Source organism: Felis catus, chromosome A3 (genome assembly GCF_018350175.1).
Source record: "Felis catus isolate Fca126 chromosome A3, F.catus_Fca126_mat1.0, whole genome shotgun sequence".
In the NCBI taxonomy this organism is placed as follows: Eukaryota; Metazoa; Chordata; class Mammalia; order Carnivora; family Felidae; genus Felis; species Felis catus.
The window spans coordinates 91,679,057-91,694,422 of NC_058370.1; the positions used below are offsets into that span (position 1 = coordinate 91,679,057).

Here is a 15,366-nt window from a genome sequence, read left to right on the forward strand (position 1 = left end):
TCTTGTATCTCACCATACCACTGTTAAGCTTATCATTCTCCATTTGATCCATAAGAACGATCATAGCATACTTAAATACATCACCTGCTCTAACTGCACAGTACCTTATTTATCATGAAAGTAACTGAGACAGTATGAGAGAATTTGAGTTTATAAGCAATCACCTGTATTTAGGCACTCTATCAATGACAGATTACAGTAATCACTACTGTTTTTTAAAAAAGTCTTCATAATCCACCTCTGTAATCTATTTTAGAACTTAACAAGAATCAAAACTATTCTCACCAGGGATTAGCTTACAGAATCATCTGGTTCTTACTTCGAAAACAGGAACTATGCTGTATGATTCCACTCTTCTGGAACCTTTTTCATCTCTTCAATTTCTTACACATCACTGAAAAAAATACAGTGATCTCACTGGCAAGGCCAACCGTCTTAGTAGCCAGAAACATTATGTAGTTCAGTGATTCTTAACTAGGAGTGACTGTGCCATGCCCAGGGAATATCTTACGATGTCTGGAGATATTTTTGGTTGTCAAGACTGGGGAGCACTACTGTCATCTAGCGGGTAGAGGCCAGGAAAGCTGCTAGCATGCTACAATGCACAGGACAACTTCCCACAACAAATAATTATCTGCTCCAAGTGCCAAGGCTGCTGGGTCCAAGTGCCTGATATAGTCAAGTGTCTTACTAATCACACAAAGAACCCATTTTCCATATTCATAGGAGGAGGGCTTCCAGAAGAAAAAATTACTGGTCTAAAAACTTCATGAGTCTATCTGTAACACTTTTGAAAGATTTTAGTTATTATAAGTTGCAAAGTGTCAGACCTATTGCTTACTACCCAAGTAACCTTTTACAAGTGACATGGCCCTCTGGGCCCCACCTTCTTCCATCTGTAAAATGCAGTTAAAGTCAACACATTTTACAAGGTTGTGAACATCAAGTGAGATAATGTGAAAGTGTTTAATAAATGGTAAAGCACTGGGGTTACCTGGTGGCTCAGTCGGTTAGTGTCTGACTTTAGCTCAGGTTGTGATCTCACAGTTTGTCAGTTCAAGCCCCACATAGGGCTCCCTGGTGTCAGCACAGAGCTCGCTTCGGATCCTCTGTTCGCCCCTGCTCTCTGTCCCTGCCCTGCTTGTGCTCTCTCACTCAAAAATAAATAAACATTAAAAAAAAATGGTAAAGAACTATTTATATTTAGGTTATAATTACATAGTCTCATACAAGGAGCAAACACAGGATTCCATATCTACTTCCTTATAGATCTTCTCTACTAATCCTGGTTCCATGCTCTGTAACAACACAGAATAAATCTATTCCTTCTTCAAATACACAATCTTCACGCATATCTTCTTCTAAGTTAAATATCTCTACTTTCTGCAATGATTTTCATATGTTATCTGTCTTTATCCTTTTGGAGAAAGGTGAAAAATGCCCTCTTTCCCATCAGTTGCTATGTTTAAATCCTTTACTTTCCATTAGGTCCCAGTTCAAATGCACCATGAACATAAAGTCTTCCACTGTGAAACATAACTTCTTTCTCCTGTTTCTCTTTTGAAGTTTCATAGCATTTTATCTGGGCTGCTCAGGGAAGGCCACGTGGTCAGTGACATGGGCTTAGGCTTTAAAATAAGATTAACTAAGGTTCAAATCCTGGCTCCTGACTCAAGATATTACTATGAACAAATTTCTGACATTCAGTTTCTTCATCTGTAAAATGAAGCTATCATCCAATTTTTAATAGAGCTGCTAGAACCAAGTGAGATGTCACAGGTATAAGACCTAACAGAGTGCCAAGTACACAGTGGGAATTAAATAGGTGTTCCTTGTCCTCCTCCACCTCTCACTTCCTATTTATTTTTAAAGTTCATTTATTTTGAGGGAGAGAGAGAGAGAAAGCAGATGGGAAGGGTAGAGAGAGAGGGAGAGAGAGAATCCCCAGCAGGCTCCACACTGTCAGAGTAGAGCCCAATGTGGGACTTGAACTCACAAACCATGAGATCATGACCTGAGCTAAAATCAAGAGTTGGTTGCTTAACCAGGAGCCATCTGGACGCTCCTCACTTCCTATTTTAAGTAACAATTTATGTAAATCTTATTTCCTTTAAGATTACATGCTTCTTGAAGGCAGAATCATGCCAACTTCCCTCTTCTCCCTCCTACTTCTTACAGCTTCCCTCCTTCATAATAATTCCAAGTGCTAAAATTTAATGGTGTTCAGAATATGAATGTGACATGTCTCCTTGCTTCTCAACCACCTTGGTTATTCTACTCCAGATACTCTCTAGATAGTCAATCTCTCTCAATTCCTTTAAAGTTCAACATATAATTGGTTTACTGAATTAACTGCATGAATATATGACATTCTCATCAACAGAATGATTAAAAAACAGAGTACCACAATAAAAGTATAAGATTTACTGGACTCTCATCAAGGCCTCTATAAGGTCCCTCCTTATATGTTAAGTAAAACTCAATTCTAAATCATGGTAAGATGAAAACCTATACTCTGAACTTTTTTTAAGGATTTTTTTTTTTTTAATTTTAAGTACAACTACACCCCAATGTGGGGCTCGAATTCACAATCCTAAAATCAACAAGACTCACATGCTCTACCAACTGGAGCCTACCAGGTGCCCCATATCCTATTGAACTTTGAATCTTAAAGGGATTACCGTTCTTAACTTTGGCAGACTACAAATATACAGTTAATATCATGAATGTTAACCCAATTTTAAAATAACCATTAAAGCAAAGCCAAAATACTACTAGATTTTTGCCAAAAGAACAAAGGTAAAGAATTCTTTTCTTTTAGAAGGAACAAATTTGCACTAATTCATTTATGCCTGCTCATCTCTGCAGTGCCAATGTACATTCACAAACCTACAAGATGGCTGGCTGGACCACGAGAACAAAAATCAGACCACTGAACAGAGAGGAATAAACTAATTAGAATAAAAGCAATAATATGGGTCTTATTACATGTATGTGTATTTTATAATTAATAACGATTGCCATCCCTGTTAAAGTGTTCATAAATATCAAGGTATAGTCTTTCATCTAATTATTACAAAGAGCAAGAAATGGTCAATCCTAGTTTTTATAAATCAAAAGTAAATCTATCTTTCACCAAATTGCGTTCTGGTAATTATTTCTTCTGCATCTTCTGTAAACAAACATTTATAACAAAATTACATTAAGTTATAAATAAGAAGTTTGTAACTCTAGAAATTACCTGTTTGCCTTTACTAACTTCATTTCCACAAGTGGAAAGTTCTTCAAGAATCACTGTGCAGTGTGTTATTAAACTTGTTGTCTGTGAGGTCGACAAGGGATCCCAAATGAATTCTACAAAGTCTGAAACAAAAGTTTCAGTGGTGTACAATTTATTTCCTAGATTGCTTTGCCTGTCACGTGTAACTAACTCAGGTCTTCAGAAAAGACTTCCCTCCTTTGTATTAAAATCCATGCCATTCATTACCATTATGTATTTGCATACATCTTCAATTTCCTTGTCCTTTTTGGGCTCTGCTGAACTTGTCTCACTCAATCACAGCCCTAGTTAAATCCACTGGTCATTGAGTCTGTGGCTCCAACTATGTGGCTAAAACATGGCTAGAAAAAAATACACTTTAAATTTATCACTGTGAAACCCCAGTGAACTCTTCAAGCTGTCTAGTAATCATTGTTTCCCTGGCCCATTCCCCCTCCCTCCCATGCAGATGATTATTTCCTGTGCTTTCCTTCCTCTTCACTCTGTTAATGGACTTGACTCTTCTAGATGACTACTTTTTTTCTTCTCTTCCCTTGCTCTCATCTTCAGCTGATTACTTCCTCAACGATGAGAAAATAGATCAGAAGAGATGTTCTATAAAGGACTACCACAGAATTTACACACCTACCTGCATCTATACCCACATATTCTTGTCTTCCATTCTCATGGATAAAGCACCACACTCCTCGCTAAGGCCAATCTTTTATTTGTGCAAAAGTTATCAACCCCTTTGGCTTACTGGAAGATTCTGTTCCCAGAATTCTACCCTCTTTATTTAAATATTTTTAAAATATTTATTTATTTTTGAGAGACGGTGGCGGGGGGCGGGGGGAGCAGGCAGAGAGGGAGACACAGAACTCGAAGCAGGCTGCAGGCTCTGTGCTGCCAGCATGGAGCTCAATGTGGGGCTTGAATTCACAAACTGTGAGATCACAACCTGAGCTGAAGTCAGGTGTTTTAACTGACTGAGCCACTCAGGCACCCCCAGAATTCTGCCCTCTTAACTCCGGTATTGCCATTGCTTCTACTGGATCTTCCCCATCAGTCTCCAATTATTCTCTTACATTAAAAATAATGCCTCCCTTGACCCTTCTTTCCCCTCTAGTACGGCCTTATTTCTTTCCTTCATTTTATAATAATTCTTCAAAAAACTCTCTGAACTATTTCCAATTTATCTCCTCCTATTAACTCTCGAATACACTTCAATTAGGCCTGATCTCCAACCATTCTACCTAAACAACTACTTTTACCATCATAGGTGACCCTCACATTGCAAAACCTAATGGTTGATTCTAGTCCCCATCTGATTTATCTGCAACAGTTGATCATTTCCCTCACAAACATTTTTAAAAATTTTTATTTATTTTTGAGAGAGAAAGAGAGAGGGAGAGAGAGAACAAATGCAGGAGGGGTAGAGAGAGAGAATCCCAAAAAGGCTCTGCCCTATCAGTGTAGAGCCCCATATAGGGCTCGAATCCACGAGCCACGAGATCATGACCTGAGCCGCCCAGGCATCATCAAACATTTTTTTTCTTGGAGTCTGGGATACCACTCCGAGTTCTGCACCTACCTCTCTGGTCTCCTTTGCTGGCTGCCTTTCATCTCTTTTGACTTTAAAAACGCTGGAGTAACTCAGGACTCAGCTCACTTACCTTCTCTTTCCTATTCATGTTTATCCCTTAGTATTTAAGGTCAGTTTTGCAGCTTTAAATGTCATCCACGTGCTGATAAATTCCAAATTTATGTCTGCTACTTGGACCTCTCCTTTATGCTGATATATTCAACAACCTAGCTGATATCTCTACCTGGATGGTAGGCATCAGAAACTCAACATTTGTCAAACTGAGCTCCTGATAACACCTCCTTACCCTAAAGCTCCTCTCAGTCTTTTCCATTTCAGGAAATGGCGAATCTGTCCTTCCAAATGCTCAGGCCCAATCCCATGCGGTCACTCTTGATTCCTCTCTTGCTCACACAACAAATCCATTCTCAAACTGTTAGTGCTGTCTTTGAAATGTATGCTTAATTCGACCACTTTTCAGCACCTCCACTTTTAACACTCTAGTCCAAGCCAGTATCACCTGTTGCTTAATTACTGCAAAAGCTTAAGTAGTCTGCCCACTGTTCATTCTCAACACAGTAACTACAGCGATTCTGTTAAAATGTTAGGCAGATAGTATCATTCCTCTGTTCAAAACTCTCTGGGCACCTGGGTGGCTCAGTCAGTTAAGCAACCAACTTCAGCTCAAGTCATGATCTCGTGGTTTATGAGTTCAAGCCCTGCATCAAGCTCTCTGCTGTCAGCACAGAGCCCACTTAGGATTCTTTGTCCACCTCTCTCTCTGCCCCTCTCCTACTTGTTCTCTCTCTCTCTCAAAGTAAGTATACTTAAGAAAAATAACTCTTCAATTACTTCTTACTTTTTCACTTACAATAAAAAAAATGAAGTCCTTACAAATGATTATAAGGACTCACATAATGTAGCTCATGTCATTTTGTTAACTTCTACCTGCTTTCCACCCTTCCTCACTCTAGTATAGCTACACTGGCCTATGTGCTGTTTTTCAATCAAATTAGGCCAGCTCCTGCCTCAGGGCCTTTGTGTTTGCTGTTTCCACTGCCTTGGATTCTGTTTCCTCAGATATTCATATGGCCCACTTCTTCCTTTCGGAATTGGCCAATCTATTTTATTTTATTTATTTATTTTTTATTTTAGAGGGAAAGCGTACATGAGTGGGGAGGAGAGGGAGAGGGAGAGAGAATCTTAAGGAAAATCTTAAGCTGGCTCTAGTCTAAGGAAGAGCCCAACATGGTACTCTATGCCATGTCCCTAGGATCATGACCTGAGCTGAAATCAAGAGTTGGACGCTCAACTGACTGAGCCACCGAGGCACCCCTAGCCAATCTATTTTACATTGCACTCCTCTTCAATAATTTGTATCCCTTTCCCTTACCTTTTCATCTTAGCCCTCATAACTAATATGTTCTAGATTTTATCTTATTATTATTTTTTTTTACAGAATATAAGCTCCTGGAGGGAAGGGATTATTATTCACTATATATGCTGAAGCAACAACAGGGTCTGACATAGGACAGATCCTTGTAAAACACAAGTTAAATAACAGAAAAAATGAAATAGGTTAAAAAAAAAAAGCAAAAAACAAAACAGTGATTTCTCAAGCATCTGGAAAGTTAGGCTTCTAATAACTTTAGAGATAACTGGTCAACTAATACTGAGAGCCTACTATGTACCTAATGTTCAGTACAAGAGACAGCATAAACAAGATTATCAGGTAGGTAGCTGCCTTTGAAGAACTCTAATGGCAAATACATTTATATCAGCAATTACAATTCAATGTGTAAGTATCACTACAAGTTCAGAGTGCTACAGGAACCCAGAAAGGTGTGCCTAAACCAGTTCCTAGAAGTGATGTCCATACTGAGTCCTGACAGATAAAGAGGAGTTAGCAAGATAGAAGAAGTGGGCTGGGAGGTTTGTCAAAAGGATGAAACATAGAAGATACAAGAAGAATACAGCTGAAATACACAAGTGGGGATGAGGGAAGAGAGGAGTGGAGCTCAGCAAGAGATGGGGTTGGAGAATTACTAAGCAGAGAGGTGATTCTGAAAGACTAAGAAAGTCATGTTAAAGAGTTTAGACTTCATCCCAAGGGCAGTTAAGAATAATAAAGTGTTTTAAGTGAGGTATGACAGAAGCAGATTCACATTTTAGACAGATTACTTTGGTTGTTGTATAGAAAATAGGTTAGAAAATGGAAAAAAAAAACAGATGTGGCAATTGCTTATGGAGGGAAGGAAGGAAGGAAGGAAGGAAGGAAGGAAGGAAGGAAGGAAGGAAGGATGGAAGGAAGGAAGATGGAGGAGCGAATGACTTGAAAGTCCTGGTTTGAATACACGGGTAGATAGATGGAGATGTCACTTTCTAGATAACGAATATAAGAAGAACAGATCTACAGCAAAGGATTTAAGTATGATCTGACATGTGGACTGTGAGGTGCCTGTTGAACATCCAAGTGGATGTATTCGGAAGGTACTTTGATAAGAAAGATCCGGATTTTCTCTCCGGTTCCTTTGGACTTAAAATTGTGTAGAGGAGTACCATCCAAAGTAACTTTCTAAATGATGGAAAAAACACATTATATCTGCACTATTTGATGGATACGACCTACATATGACTACTAAGAATTTAGTGTCATTAGTGTGACTGAGGGACTGAACTTTAATTTTTATTTCCTTGAAATGTGTATTTTAATAACCACATTTAGTTACTGGTTACCACAATGAACACAAATATAGATAACACTAAAAGAGAGCATGAAATAGCCTAGGGGTTCATGAAGAGTACAAGGGCATCCATGACAGAACTTAAGAATAAATACACAGTATTAATTTCTCATAATTCTACTTACTTGAGGTTTAATTTTAAGTGAAGTATTTGGAGTTTTCAGAAGAGTATTTAAATCAGTCATACACATTCTGTGCTATCATTAAGACAACTAGGTAAAAGTAGTAACTTAATACAACCATGACTGCACTGCAAGATATGCTGAGAAAAATCTTAAAGTTTTAGCCGAATTGGCTAAGAAGCAATAGAAAGTAGTTGCTTCATCATTTAAGACAGTTCTATAGACTTTGCTATCAAAATCCATTCTCAGGGCCATGGTGAAACAGATCTTTATCAAGTACAATTTCAGTTTAAATAAGCCTTCAGACTGAAGCACAAGCATCAATGCTAAATGCAGATATGAAGATGTAGTAATGTTTTTTAAAGAAAAAATAACAAGGGGCGCCTGGGCGGCTCAGTCAGTTAAGTGGCTTTGGCTGGGGTCACAATCTTGCAGTTGGTTGAGTTCAAGTGTCTCGTCATGCTCTGTGCTGACAGCTCAGAGTCTGGAGCCTGCTTTGGATTCTGTGTCTCCCTCTCTCTCTGCCCCTCCCCTGCTCATGCTCTGTCTTGCTCTCTCAAAAATAAACAAACGTTAAAAAAAAAATAACAAGAAAGGGGAAGAAGTCAAGGGAAAGGAAGAAATACATGCAGTAGGAATCAAATAAATGACTTAGGGGTTATAAAAGCAACACTAATGTCACAAATGCTAAAGGCTGAAGAATACTAGCTAGTCTAGTAGCCAATTACTTGTGCAAACAAGCTCTTTTAACCACCTTCAATTATGACATCTCTTGATTTTTAATGCATATTACTTTCCTTGTATTTGAAAACTTCTGATAAAAGAATCTGTGACTGTAACAGAAATTAATGATCTTCGATCTGCCAGAGAAGAATTTAATTTTATCAAGTTTACAAAGCAGTACCTGTAAGTCGAGGAATAACTGTTTTATTGATGATAGCAGACAAGATTTTCTTATCAGAACCATCTTCCTTCTTTGAATCTTCCATACTGCTAGCCATATATTCTTCTATAGATGTGAACCATGGCATCTGTTTTAAGCCTGCAGCATCAAACTTATAAATAAAATTATTAAAGTTATCAATAAATTCTTACACAGTTTATTTTTAAAAAGTTAGTTTTTTCAGTAATCACTAGAGCTTTTCTGAGGAAAAAAAAGAGTAATTCCATATTTTAACCCCCTGTATAAAGCACTAGACCAAGGGTAGGCAGGATGGCATGACTAGGACAAGATGTCTCAAAAATATGACAGAAAACTACATTCCATGCATCACTCGTATGACAAATATGCCAAAAATACCATATTCAGAACCTACCACACTTTACTACTGAAAAAAATATATACATTTGTAAGAATATCACTTAAAATAAATACAGATTTTGTTTACAAAAATTCAATTTACATCATACAAAATTCACTTTTGGTTCCCTCAATTCTCATAGGCACAAGTGTGTATTTTATAGGTGGTTTAGCTTATGAGGCAAGTAGCAGATGGCCAATTATGATCTGTTGAATGAATGAATGAATGAACAGATCTCCACTAGGTGTAACAGAGTACTCAATTTGGCCTGAGTGCTTAACAACGAGGCTCCTGTGCAACAAACTGCTTACCATCTTCTTAGGGATAAGCTTAGTTTCTATACTATGAAGACTGCCTGGCTGTGAACCCAACACAGTGAGCAACAGACATGCATCACTGGGGCAGAGAAAAATAAAAGGACGTGGTTCTGTCGCCTTCACTTCGTCAAATGTTTTTATCTTCAGTTTTCCTCTATTCTTATAACTTTGTTTTCTCATTTCCATTTTCTTACTAGGCACATCCACATGGATGTTCCACTATCATTTCAGCATCCATGTACAAAGTAAAACTTCCTTCAAAATCTTCTTCCCTCTGGAAAGTTCCCGTTTCTATTAATGGAACTACCGCTGTTCTAATAACCCGGAATCAAAACACTGGGGTCACCTTTCAATGTGGTGTGTTAAGGTTATTCTTGGTATTTTACTAATTCTTTAATTTTAATTCCAATATAGTTAAAATAGTTATATTAGTTTCAGGTATACAATATAGTGATTCCATAATTCCATACATCACTCAGTGCTCATCACAAGTGCACTCCTTAATCCTCATTGCCTACTTCACCCATTCCCTTAACCCTCTCCCTTCTGGTAACCATCAGTTTGTTCTCCACAGTTACGAGTATATTTCTTGATTTGTCTCTTTTTCCTTTGCTCATTTGTTTCTTAAATTCCACATTTGAGTGAAGTCATATAGTATTTGTCTTCCTCTGACTTATTTCACTTGGCATTATACTCTCTAGCTCCATCCATGTTGTTGCATATGGCAAGCTTTCATTCCTTTTTATGGCTGAGTAATATTCCATTGTGTATGTAGAGACACACACACATACCCCACATCTTCTTTATCCTTTCATCAGTCGATGGACACTTAGGCTGCTTCCATACTGTGGCTACTGTAAATAACGCTACTACAAACGTAGAGGTGCGTGTATGAATTAATGTTTTTGTATTTTGGGGGTACATACCCAGTAGTGTGATTACTGGATCAGAGGGTAGTTCTATTTTGTAACTTTTTGAGGAACTTCCATACCATTTTCCATAGTGGCTGCACCAGTCTGCATTCCCACCAACAGTGCATGAAGATTCCTTTTTTCTGCACATCCTCACCATCACTTGTTTGTGTTTTTTATTTTAGCCATTCTGACAGGTTTAAAGTGATGTCTCACTGTGGTTTTGATTTGTATTTCCCTAATGATCAATTATGTTGAGCATCTTTTCATGTGTCTGTTGGCTGTGTGGATGTCTTCTTTGGAGAAATGTCTATTCGTGTCTTCTGCCCAATTGTTAATTGCATTGTTTGGTTTTTTGAGGGTGCTGAACTGTGTAAGTTCTTCATACATTTTAGATGCTAACCCTAATTTATTAGATATGTCATTTGCAAACATCTTCTCCTGTTCAATAGGCTGCCTTTTAGTTTTGTTGTTTCCTTCACTGTGCAGAAGCTTTTTACTGATTCTTAATTCACAAAACCTCCTATAACCAACCCTTTATTTCTCTTCCCTTTATCACTATCACTGTATTTAAGGGATTCACTACCTTGGACTTGGGCTACAGCAATAGCCTTCCAGTATTATCTCACCTGTTTCTTCCCTCCAAGTTAGCCAGCTGCTAGGACTTCCTAAAACACTACTTTCATAATTCTACTCTTCCCATTATTTATCAAAATAAGTTCCTATCTCTTAATTTAGGATCTGAACCTCTATGCAGCCTCTAGCTCCTGAACTAGGATTTCTCCTTACGTACCTTGACAAAAAAAGTTTTCCTTTTTTTCTCCTGTTTTAAATCTTATATAACCTTCAAATCCTCATTTAAATCCCTCCTCCTCAGTGTAGCTTTCCAAACCAAATAGTCCCAATATAGCATCTCCAACTTCAAAACTCTTGGTACCTATATCACACAGACTAAAATTCTTAAAAGCTAATACTACCTTCACATTTTTCAATGATTTAAAAATGACCTTAACTTACCATAGAAGAAGCTGAAAGACAACAAAAAAGTGTTTCCTTGACAGATGTTTAGTGCTATTCAGCCTTAAATATAAGAGAAGAACCAAGAAAACATGAATGCAGACTACCACCCCAAAGCACTAATTATCAATTCCAACTCTGTGTATTTTAAAGCTAACCTAATAACAAGGGCACTTCAGTAATGAACAGGACAGAATTATTTCTTTCACATGTTAAGCTTAAATACCTTAAGAGGATTCCAATCAATCAACTGAAGTCGGATTAGGGGATTTAAAAGCTTCGGTATGCATAAACTAATGAAAGCTTCATAATAAGAATCAGGAAACTTTTCTCGCCATTGTTGAAATTTCAACAAAATATTTTGGATATTACAAAAATCATCATGTACATCTTCAAAAATCTGCTTGTGATCCCGTAAAATTTCACCTGTAAACAAAAGGAGTCTCTGTATATTTTGCATTTTAAGTTTCTGAGCTTTGCTTCCTATAAACATCATCACATGTAATGACGTATGTACTCAACAGAGCTGAAAACTTTCCTTTGATATTAACAGATAAATTACCTTTTATTTTTAAAAAATCACTTTAATAGCAATAGTGACACTAACAAAATCGACCACTTATTGATTCCCTGCTATTTCAGCATCATAGCTATCTTCTCTACAAGGTAGGTGTGACTATTTATAGACAAAAAAATGAGCAAACAACATGAGACTCAGGGAGGTCAATGGATCGAAGGTCACACAAAATAGAGACAGTCTTCAAACCCATCTGTTTGACTGTAAAACCCACATTAAAAAAATTTTTTTTTAACTTTTATTTATTATTTGAGAGACAGAGTGGGGGATTGGAAGGGGCAGAGAGAGAGAGAGAGAGAGAGAGAGAGAGAGAGAGAGAGAGAGAGAATCTGAAGGAGGCTCCAGGCTCTGAGCTGTCAGCACAGAGCCTGACGCAGGGCTCGAGACCATGAGCTGTGAGATCATGACCAACCTGAGCCAAAGTTGGACACCTAACCGACTACACCACCCAGGCAGCCCTGTAAAGCCCACATTCCTTCAAATATGTGACATTTTACCTATGAATCACTAAAATAATGTTATTAAATTTAAATGTTTTATTTTCAAAAGATTTTATTTTTAAGTAATCTTTACCCTAAACATGGGCTCTAACTCCTAACCCTGAGATCAAGAGTCTCATGCTCTACCAACTGAGCCAACCAGACACCCCTAAATTTAATTGTTTTCAATTAAAAATGATAATATAGAAGGTATACAATAGAGAAATGAAACCAAATTGTTCATGGCTCCTTTATAAAAAATGAGAAAAGCTGAGGGAAAAAACTGTAAGGATGCAGAAAACTCACGATGTTCCTCCATTTTATGCCATTTTTTCAAAGGTAGGAAAAATCTTTTTTTTTTTTTTTTTTTTTTTTAAGTAAACTCTACCCCCCGTGTGCAACTCGAACTCATGACCCCAAGATCACAAGTCATATGCTCTATGGACTGAGCCAGCCAGGCACCCCAGGAAGTCTTAAAGGGGAAAAAAACATGTTCCTTTTTCCTTGAATTTCCCCAACGATATTTAAGAGCAATCACAGCAAAGCATTTCCTACCATTTCGATACTTCAAATTAAGACATATTAGAAACCTGGTAACTGACCTTGGGTTTTTTGGAAGTCAATCATGTCTGCTGAAGACAGTTCATCATCACTAGATGTCCCTTCCTGATGATCACAATTCCCAGAAAGTGCCCTTGCTTGTCTTCTTTGTGACCTATGTTTTGCAATAAACCGAAAACAAATTTAAAACAGTTCCTAAAAACAAAAACAAAACAAAAAACAGTTCCTGCTGAAAAGAAATACTTTAAAACAAAAACTAGGAGTCATCATTTATTTACAATGTCTAGAATATATACCATATTATTATTATTAGCACACAATTTTGTTATTATTTTTGGCATTTTAGCTTCGTTAATCTGAATTGGTGGTTCTCCCTCTTTTTCTTAAAGTACATTCCCATGGGCTACCCAGATTTTAAAGAGGGGGTAACAATAACTGGCTTCTAGTTATAAGCAAGTCCCAGACTGATAAATGCCATCTTACCCATTCCTTTTGACTGATCCAATATACCAATGTGTCTTTAAACCCTGGGGGTAAGGACTGTTTAACTAAATTTTGGTTTTATGTCATTCTCACAAATTAATGTTCAGTTACGGTTATTATACCATATGGGCTAACTATGGTTAAGTAGTGAAAAATACTTGCTCAAGTCTTCACTTTATATATAGCTACCTTCGAGATTCAATCTCTTCCAAAATCCATGGAGTTTTTTCACCTACAGCCAAACTTCCATTTGTTGATGTCTCAGCTTTGCCTGTTAACAAATATAATTAATTTAATACTGCAAATTCTTAAAAGAAATAAAATGAAACATTCTGAAAACAAAAGTTGTATTTTGGGTGTAACATGTAGGTATATATATAAACACACTTACTTTGCTTAAATCGCATACTTCATCATATAACGAAATTATAATGTTAACTCCCTATCACAATATTGATAGGCATTGAGCCTGCTAGCCTAAGATACCCTGGCTGGTGAATATAGTTCAGCACTTGAGAACAGTAATAAAATTCTACCGTGTTTCTTTTTCTTGTATTCTTTTTCAGGTGTTTTCACCAGTTTTTTTTTTTTTTCTCATCCCTGAATTACTAGAAATATTTGCATTACCAGTAAGTTATTCATATTATTTGTTACTTTGGTATGTACCATAATTTATAACTAACTACAAGTCATGTGTTTGAAAGTCATTTTGCTTTAATCAGCTACTTGGTTACGATCTCATCTCCTTCACTATTCCCCAACAGAACCTAATCAAAGGAAGGCATCTCTGAAAATACAAAACCAGTGTGAGAACTAAAAGGCAGCATCCAAATCTTGAGATCTTACAGATGATTCTCTACTAAAACCCACCAAAATGTCTTTAACCTCCACACTTAATCCGTGGATCAGCCATGAAATCTTTAAGTTAGATTTCTGACACAGCCTACAGACTTATGTCAACTCATCTCAACAAAGTCATTATATAGCCATATACTGTCTCAAATACCAAATGATTAGAAGTTGTCATTTTTATTTTTTTTGTCTTAGGCTTAATTCAAGATATTTTGAAGCCCTAGTTCTAAATATTTTGGGGTTTTTGCAAAGAAATAGGTGAAAGGTTAGTGGGAAAATACACAAAAAGGCATTTTTTTATACAGAAATAAAAATACTTTTATTCTCTAGCTGATAAATCATAAATGATATTGAATATGAAAAACACTAACGTGATAATTGTTGTAAATACGTTGATTCATGTTTTAATTCATCTTGCCTGCGTTTCATAAAGGTCATGGCTTGTTTTAAAAGGAGTGCATGCATGGATGACTCTATTTCTTGGATGCTGATAATCTGAAATACACATATAAGTAACATTTTGTAGGTCATCAATAATCAATTATAAAAAGTAATACTCAGATAAGCATATGTATGTGCTCAATACTCATATAAAAGAAACACTTCCAATACTACCACATTTTAATTAAAAAAAAGATTGTGAGATAGAGACCTGGCTGCCAATACTTTAATATTGATAATCAACTTACTGCACTGAAACAGCTATAAATATCATAAAAAATGAAAGCAAATGGGTTCGAGTCTGGAACATGGATAGGAGTGAATAGATAAGAAATAGGATTTTTTTTTTTTTTTTTAATTTTGAGAGAGAAAGCACACGTGCGTGAGTGAGAGAGGGGTGGGTGGGGGGTGGGGTGGGAAGAGAATCCAAAGTAGGCTCTGCACTGTCAGTGTGGAGCCTGATGTGGGGCCTTAACTCACGAACTGTGAGATCATGACTGAGCTGAAATCAAGAGTCAGACGCTCAACTGAGCCACCCAGGCACCCCCAAATAGGATTCTTTTTTATTTGAGATATTAGGAGGAGAAAATAAAGGGTGCAGATATTTTTCATAAGCCGAGGGGGCAGACTGTAGGAGAGCACTTGAAGAAACTGTTAAATCTGAAAAAAGGGGAGAATGGAAGAGACCTAACCAGACAGGTAAGAAAGCTATGAAGCAAA

The 15,366-nt window shown here is 37.1% G+C and overlaps 1 protein-coding gene across 6 annotated transcripts in view; it reads right to left on the reverse strand.

Moving 5' to 3' along the window:
• Positions 1–15,366, reverse strand: part of GCFC2 (GC-rich sequence DNA-binding factor 2) — a 55,236-nt gene that overhangs the window by 13,086 nt on the left and 26,784 nt on the right. For 2 of the 6 annotated variants that reach the window (XM_045054461.1, XM_023251800.2), the window contains 6 exons: positions 14,577–14,700; positions 13,543–13,624; positions 12,912–13,024; positions 11,480–11,679; positions 8,612–8,762; positions 3,242–3,363 (listed from right to left, as the gene is read on the reverse strand). In XM_045054461.1, the coding sequence (XP_044910396.1) occupies positions 3,242–3,363; positions 8,612–8,762; positions 11,480–11,679; positions 12,912–13,024; positions 13,543–13,624; positions 14,577–14,700 (792 nt within the window). Of the gene's footprint in view, positions 1–285; positions 395–1,096; positions 1,155–3,241; positions 3,364–8,611; positions 8,763–11,479; positions 11,680–12,911; positions 13,025–13,542; positions 13,625–14,576; positions 14,701–15,366 lie in introns of those variants that run through there. The other 4 variants (XR_006595679.1, XR_006595680.1, XM_045054462.1 and 1 more) reach the window with 4 other exon arrangements.